At 45.6% G+C, this 8,226-nt stretch overlaps 1 protein-coding gene and 1 long non-coding RNA gene across 2 annotated transcripts in view; both read right to left on the reverse strand.

The window, feature by feature from the left end:
* Mllt3 (myeloid/lymphoid or mixed-lineage leukemia; translocated to, 3) overlaps positions 1–7,518 on the reverse strand; it is a 278,452-nt gene extending 270,934 nt beyond the window's left edge. The window contains exons 1-2 of the mRNA XM_013020763.1: positions 7,259–7,518; positions 5,517–5,697 (exon numbers count right to left, since the gene is read on the reverse strand). Coding sequence (XP_012876217.1) covers positions 5,517–5,697; positions 7,259–7,270 — 193 coding nt within the window. The 5' untranslated portion in view covers positions 7,271–7,518. The remainder of the gene's footprint in view (positions 1–5,516; positions 5,698–7,258) is intronic.
* LOC105988960 lies at positions 1,604–1,983 on the reverse strand. Its single transcript, XR_001175224.1, has 2 exons — positions 1,944–1,983; positions 1,604–1,690 (listed from the first exon to the last, which is right to left on the reverse strand). It is a non-coding gene; the product is annotated as an uncharacterized LOC105988960 (long non-coding RNA).
* Positions 7,519–8,226: the final 708 nt, after the last annotated feature.

Genomic DNA, 8,226 nt, shown 5'->3' on the forward strand with positions numbered 1-8,226 from the left:
AAAAAAAAAAAACAGAAACAAAAACAAAAACAATCCCAAGACATGCCTTTATCATTCTCATTTCTATTGAGGCCACAAGGCATGTGATAACCCTGCAGTTTGAACACAGAAGTGGATATAAAGTCTATGAATCCAGGCATTAAAGAGATTTACAAAAATAAACAATGATATTTCTTTCATTTTTTTTGTTTTGGACAATAGTTTGTCACGAAAACAATGTAATTTTCACAGGCAATAGTTAGTTTTCTCTTGAAACACATTATTTGTCTAAAATGTCTGTTTTCATTTTTAGTAGAGTAAAATTAATAGATATAACAAATAGATAAATTCTTTTAAGCCCTTATATGATTTGTAAGAGTGTAAGGAGACCTTCAGTCTCATGAGTTTGAAAATAAAGGATTTATATTTAATCTTTATAAAATTGCAGTTCTATTGTTAGTCCCATAACACAAATGAGGGAGAAAAATAACTTGCCCAGATCATTCCAGGAAATCCTTAAACTAGCCTTTGGATACAAGTCTACAATTCCTGATCTTAACTCCTCTTCAATATTAAACAATGCCTAGCTAAAATGGTTAAAGATCACTCTTCACACAGTTACATGCTAATCTGTTTAAAAGGCAATATTCCATACTGATTCTTTTCTTTCAGTCTTCCAAAGTAATGTTGCTCATGATATACAGTATTAATTTTATTCTTTCAAATCAAACACAAAAATATAATCACATCCCACAACACCACAAGCACTCAATGAAGAAAACTATTGATGAGACTTTGGTGCCCATTCATCCAAAATTTTATTTATATACACATACACGCATGTATACTCTGTGTGTGTTGTGTGTGTGTGTGTGTATGCATGCATGCTGGCCCCTAGGATTTCAACTCAGAGCGTGGGTGCTGTCCTTGAGCTTTTTTGTGAAAGGCTAACATTCTACTACTTGCGCCACAACTTCACTTCTGACTTTTTGGTGGTTAAATGGGGTAAGAGTTTCATGGACTTTCCTGCTAGGCTAGATTCAAATTGAAATCCTCAGATCTCAGCCTTCAGAATAAGAATGATTACGGGCATAAGCCACAGTAATCATATGCTTTTTTATATACATATATAGCAGATACATGTACTTTTTATCTGAATAGGCACATCTCTTAAATGGTCAGAGACTTGAAATAGCTTTTGGAAAATTCCTAGAAGTAAAATTGCTAGAATAAAGGGTATAAACTTCAGCAATTCTAATAGGTTTTGCCAAATGTCCACCTAAATGTTCATGCCCAATTTATAGTCTCACCAACAGCATGTGAAATACCTTCTAATATCTCAGCTTTTAAGTACTTTGGAAAATTATATTTACGTTGCTCCAAAATGACAAGAATTAAAGTTTTCTCAGTAGTCATCTTAATTCCAGTCGGAATCAGACGCAAATAACACTCATTTATACATTTTAATGACTTTATACCTTTCTTTTTAATTTATACCTCTTTATATCTCAAAAGAGGAAATACTCACAAAATTCTGAATAGGTACCTTGATTTTTTTTTAAGTTGTCCAAATTCTCTCAGATGAAAATCACAGCTCTGGTTTTTCTCAATACACCCTTAAAGGTTTTTAAATTGTTTCATATCTGGTCAAGTTGAGATTTTTAAGAACTTCATTTTTAATTTGTAATAAAAGTTTACAACTTGACTTTTTCTTTCCTTTTTTTTTTTTTTGGGGGGGGGGGGTCTGGTCATGGGGCCTGAACTCTGGGCCTGGGTGCTGTCCCTCAGCTCTTCAGCTCAAGGCTAGCGAACTACCACTTGAACCATAGTGCCACTTCCGGCTTTTTTCTTTTTTTTTGCTTATGTGGTGCCGGGGAATTGAACCCAGGGCCTCAGGCATGCAAGGCAAGCACTCTACCACTGAGCCACCTTCTGAGCCACCTTCCCAGCCCCTACAACTTGACTTTTTCAAAAAAGTCAACAAACTGCAAGCACCTGTTAATAAAGGTCGTAAATTTTAAAAAAAGAAAAAGAAAATCACAACTCTGCTATGTGTAAAGCTAGCCCCAGAGGGCTGGGATGTAGCTCAGTGGCCTAGCAAGCGCAACGTCCTGGGTTCGATCCCCAGTACCAAAAAAGAAAAGATGGAAAAAAAAAAAAAAGCTAGCCCCAGATGTTTGGATCAAATAAGAGTTGTGATAATGGACTGGTTATATTTTATATTTTAAGTGGTCAAAGGACTAAAGGCTCCAAATAAAAGCTACCAAATCATACCAAAATGACCAAGTTAGCTTACATAAAATAGTAAGCAACAGATTTCATATCATAAATGTCAAATGAACATAATACAAAAGTAAACATGGATGTAATTGGAAAGAAAATTCTCTGAAATTGGCATCTTACTGAAATTGAAAACATTAATATTTAAAAAACTATTTTGAATGTGACTATTCATTTTAGTCATGTCAAACATGTATAAATCTTTGGCACTAACAAATAAGATTATGGTCTTTTCTATTAAGTAGGTAGTTTAACAATGCATTACACTGAACCTGCCTCTTCTGTATTGGCTAATGGAATTCGAGGCTTCACTATTTCATTAAAATCTCTTATTCTATGAGAATCTCCTATACTTCTGTGCAACTGTAAAACCTCATTAATTCAGATCCAATTAACTCACTTCTGAAATGGTGTATATTATTCTCCTCTGGTAACAAGTTGAAAATACTATAATTTCTTCCTCAACAAGTTTTCATAATATTATTGTGAAGTAAAGGAAATCAACCTGAAAATCAATTCATATTTCTAAACCACAAATTTATGAAACTAAAGATTCAGCCATCTTCATGGCTGAGCAATTCATGTTCAGCTAGGGTTCATCTCTGGTTATCAGCTACTGTATATAGTGAAGATGATTAACTTGTCACTTTGCATAGCTCTTTACAGTATGCATAGCCCTTTATAGTTAGAGTATGAGCATTTCTTTTAAACATCTAAACTCAGTTCATTGTGTACTTTCTCCCATTTTCAATTAGCTGAATTCTATCCTATTACTTACAGATCTACAATTTAACAAAGCATAGCATCTTTTAAAAGGAGTAGAAGTAGCCACAGAAATACCTGGCATTCGTATTCCCCATTTATTCTTATCATTTGAAAAAACTTTATAGCAAAAAAAAAAGTCTCAGGATTAAGTGACATGTTTGGTGTTACTTGAACTTACAGCTAACTATTCCCAATGAACAGAAAAACCTTCTCCTGCAATCTGAATCATGTGTAATTACAGTATGACAAGGTCTCTCCTGGGCAATGTAAGTTGGCATTTTTCCCAGGACTTGTCACATCATGGGAACCACGCATACAAATAAAAATCCAAAAATAAACATTTTAAAACAATGGCTTATATACTTCATAAAGATACTACCGTTGAGAATTTTAAAAATGTAGAGTCCAACACCAGACCTTTCTCACTAGACAGGTGTGAGGAGACCTCACTGTTACCAAGTGGCTCACCACACCTAGCAACATCTCCCAGGTGTGGGCTTTTGTGGGCAGCACCCTCATGTTCCCTCAGGCTGGACAGAAAATCATTACACATAGGAAATAAAGGGAAACATCACCACAAACACTCAGTGAAGCAGAGTGTAAAAAAACAGAAGAGGGTGATCATCTTTAGTTTTATGTCAATTTGTTGATTGCCAGGATGCCCAAATAAAGTTACCTTAAGAACTACATCTTCTGCCAACTGAGTTAATCTTCCTAATACAATAAATATTGGGGTTTTTTTGTTAAGTATATTTCACCTTGAAATGAACAACAGCCAAGTAGCAGTAATACTGTGTATTAAGCACCTTAAAAGGTGGTTTCTTTTGTTTAAACTCCTCTGCAATGGCTCTACAGACACATGGAAAGAGAGAGATTCTGAGAAGCATCATACTCAACCTTCTGCAATGACAAAAACTTGACAATGCTCACCCTTACCACAGCTTTGAAGAAATATAAAGTATGATCTCTCTCTCTTTACCTTTTGATATAAAATGCTAACGAATAGTAAATGTTATTTCCTAAAGGCCATGCATATTCTTAGTCCTGGATGCATTTATTAACCATTAATGAAGCCCATCAAAAATTCAACCATTCAAGTTTTCAAGAGAAGCTATAAACCAAGCCACTAAAAGCACAAAAATACAATCATCCTTCCCATTTCATAAACACTGGAAACAAAAATAAGCACCAACAGAAACTCTGCCACCTCAAAAGCACGCAACATTTCTCCTTTCTTTATTCAGCCCTGAATGTTCAGTAATTTCCATGTAGCTCTAAGCAGAATGGATTTATTATGATGTTACCCTAAGAAACTGCAGGAGTTCTAGATGCCAATAAAGATTATGGATCAAATGGAAGATAACTACTAGCCATTGTGTCGACTTAGATAAATAAACCTGCACACAAACAAAGCACCTTATTGTATTTGTACTGTTACCTCCACTAATCCAACTAAAACAACCAAGGAGTAGCTTTCCAGAGGCTGAAGGGAATTGAAGCCAGGATTTCTAAAAATAATAATAATAATACTAACCCTTCAAATTTATTTGGAAGTGACACCATTTTATTTTCCCCAAAATTGTCCTGCTCTTTATGGAAAATGTTTGGGGCTGCAGAGGCTGACTCTGGCTTATGCAAACCAGACTCCAAGGCAAAGAACCAAGGTGAAGAGGCTCTGAAAAAATAGATGACCCAGCTGACCCAGCTTCATGTCTCTGAAACTCAGCTTGAAACCTATAAAGGAACTCACTCCCTGAGGACCACATCCGACAGACACTTCAGACCATTGCTCAAAATTCAGGGGGCAGACAAGTGCCAAGGAGGGGCCAGGACAAAGAAGCCCCCCAACTAAGTAAAATCCCCACTGGGGGTAGTGTGTGGCAGTGGCTAAACGCCCTCCCCAAAAAAAGACAATCTATGGCAACTGGCATCCAATGCCTCACACCCAGAGAGAAAGACAGAGACGACCCCAAATAGAATCGACTTCTGGTGACAGAACAATAACTACATGCAATGCATTCTTTGCTGGCAGCACAGGTAAATCTCTGTTCCTCTAGGAACGGAAGAAGAGAAAAAAAAAAAAAGGGCTCGAACTGTTTATTCCCTCCTCCAGCCCCACACCCTAAACCTCCAACCCCAACAACTAATTGCGCCTTCCCCCACAGAACCCGCGGCTAACCCCAGAGGACCGCTGAGGGCTGGTTTGGGATGAGTAAACACCCGACACCTGACGTTCCTTTCTCTGCGGTGACTTTCACCGAGCTGAAGTGGCTCTCGCACGCGCGCGGGCAGGAGCCCAGACCTGGCCAGCGCGGCGCCGAGCACCGGGTCCCGAGGCTCCTCCAGCCGGTGATCGCAGCAGCCGGTGATCACAGCACGGGGAGGAGAGGGAAGCAGGGCTGTAGGACCGCCCGGGCCAAGGAGATGGTTGTCTGGCTAAGCAAAGACATTTTTTTTAAAAAAATCAAATCTCTTTTGTATTCGAGCCCTACCTCTTTTTGGCCTTGGAAAGCTTTCGTGCAAGTGGAAGACGACTTTCTCCACAAAGTGCTGTATGTTACTGTGCTCCGGGCCGCGCACGAACACCATCCAGTCGTGGGTGAAGCCCTCCACGGTGGGTTTTTTCCTCACCTGGGCGCGGTGCCCCAGCTCCAGCTTCACCTGCACGGCACACTGCAGGCAGGGGGGAGGAGAGACGGCCGTGAACAACAGGAAGGCGATCGTTCCGTACTGAACATTGAGCCTGACATCTTTTTTTTCCTCCTTGAAACGTACATAAAAGGAAACGGCAGTGCCCTCGGCATCCACGTTTCACGCGCGTGGGCGCACACACCCCACACCCCCCAAAACCCTGGGCCGCACCGGGCCGGTCCCCAGGAGCCGAGGATCCGGCCGGCAGAACAGCCACGATTGTAACGGAATGCTACCCCCAGTCGGGAAGGGGATGGGGGGGGGGGTGAGAACACACTCAGCCGCGAGGAGCAACAACAAATCCATCGGCAACAAATTAGGAAACAATTAAGAGGCGAAGCCGGGCGGTTTCCCGGCGTGGGAGGGGAGGTGGCTGGAAACACCGGGGCGGGGGCGGGGGGGGGGTTAGAGCAAGTCCCTTCCCCGAAAGTACCACGGCGACCGGCACACGCCGAGGAAGTCTTTGTGTACGTGTGTGTGTGTGTGTGTGTGTGTGAGCGTGCGTGGGGAGCGCTGTGCCAGGCGGGATGGAAACTACAGGCAGCCGGTAATGATGGGCACAAACTCCCGTGCTCTTTCTTACCAGGGGGTTCATGCACAACAAAAATGGGACGTCGTCACACACACACACGCACACGCCCGAAGGAAAACACGCCGAGGCATCCATAACTTAAAGCACCCGCGACCCCCTCCCCAGAGAAAAGCGCCCCCCCATACACACACACTCTCCACGCGATGGGAGAAGCCGGGGAAACAGAACCCCCGCAACACACTTCCAAGAACCAAAGTGGTCCCAAAGTACCTCCTACCTCCCCCGCCCTCCCTCTCTCCCTCCCTCCCCCCCCAAAAAAAATGAAATTCAACGAAGCAGGGCGGCGGGCAGACAGCCGCCGAGCCTGGGCTGGGCGCACACCGGGCGCTGGGGTAAAGTTGCGTGCAGCCCCGCCGCTGTCAGCCCGCACATTCCGGCTCACACACACGCGCGCGCGCGCCGGGGAGAACGCACCATCGTAGCCTACGGCCGCGGAGCTTTGCGGAGGTGCGGCCGCCCAGGCTGCTCGCCGCGTCCCCGGACGGTGCCCGCAGCTCCCGGCAGCGACGGCGGCGGCGGCGGCGGCTGAAATATGGCTGAGTTATTATTCGCCTCCTTCCACCGTGTCTGAGTATGTGAGTGCGCGCGTGTGAGCGAGTGTGTGAGTGCGCTTCTTGTGATTGCAAAGAGGCGAGGAGGGAGGGAAGGAGGGAGGGAGGGAGGCGCGAGGGGGGGTGGAGGGACGAGCGTGTGTGCGTGTGCGTGTGTGTGTGTGTGTGTGTGTGCGCGCGCGCGCCAGGGGGGTGGGGAGGAGGGGAGTGGAGGCTGAGGGAGAGGCAGCAGCTCCCGGCTAGCCGTACCAACCTTTCTCTAATTGGAACCGCGGAGCGAGCCCAGGCGCTGGCGCTGTCTGGGCTGCGGCGGCGCAGGGCAAAGGAGGGAAAGAGCGGAGAGGAAGGGGGGGAGGTTCTTTTATTATTATTATTAATTATTATTATTGCATGTACTTACCGAGCTAGCCATGCCTGGGGGCCCGGAGAATTTTCTGGGGTGTTGTGTGGTACCCCCCCACACCCCTCCCCGTCCCGCTTCAGCTGTAATTCATGAAGAGGCAGCTATGAATGAGAGCGCGCCCAGAAGCGGAGGGTAGATGGCGGACATTCTCTGCCTTTTTCTCTCCCCCCCCCCCGCGCCCCGTGCTCGCTCGCTCGCTCGCTCGCTTATTAAACTCAGCCCCAAAAGCAAAAGCAGCAGCAGCAGCAGCAGCAGCAGCAAGCTCCTGGGCCAGAGGATGATTCCCGAGCATGCGCTGTGGCGCCTGACACCCGGGCTCCCAGCCTCACGGGGCGGAGGGAGGGCGTGCGGGCGGGGCGGAGCGCGCGGGGAGGCCTTGCGAGCGAGCCAGGGGGAGCTCGAAAGAGCCAATCACCGGCCGCCTCCCGAAACCCCCGCGGCCCGCAGCGCCACACTGGAACGCCTCGCTTAAAGTAACAGGTTCCTGATGGGGAGTTGGGGGGGTGGGGGGGAGGAAATGGAGGGGGAGGGTCCCTGACGTTGGGAGAGAGAGGGAGAGAGAGGCCGGCTGGGGAGCCATCCCCGACCCCTGTGCAAACTCCGTTCGCCTTACAATAAAAAACGGATAAAAACTGCTGGAATGTAGCCACTGCCTCGAGCTCCCTGGCAGCGGGAGAAGGGATGTCCAATCCAGTCTTTGGCGTTAGTAGGTCGAAGGAGACTTTCTTTTACTTTCCCCAACATATGTGTGCGTGTGTGTGTGTGTAAGAAATAAAAAGCCAGAACGCACACCCAAACTTAAAGAAGGCGAGCAAAATTAACCCGACCCAAAAGCAGGTATCAAAAGAGCCAGCGCTGAGACTTGGAACCATTCCCTGACCCCTTCCGCACGCGCTCACGAGCACCCGCCCACCACCGCACCGCCCGCTCTGCTGCCACCGCCACCGCCACTGCCACCGCAATTG

Source organism: Dipodomys ordii, unplaced genomic scaffold, assembly GCF_000151885.1.
Source record: "Dipodomys ordii isolate 6190 unplaced genomic scaffold, Dord_2.0 Scaffold53, whole genome shotgun sequence".
Classification (NCBI taxonomy): Eukaryota; Metazoa; Chordata; class Mammalia; order Rodentia; family Heteromyidae; genus Dipodomys; species Dipodomys ordii.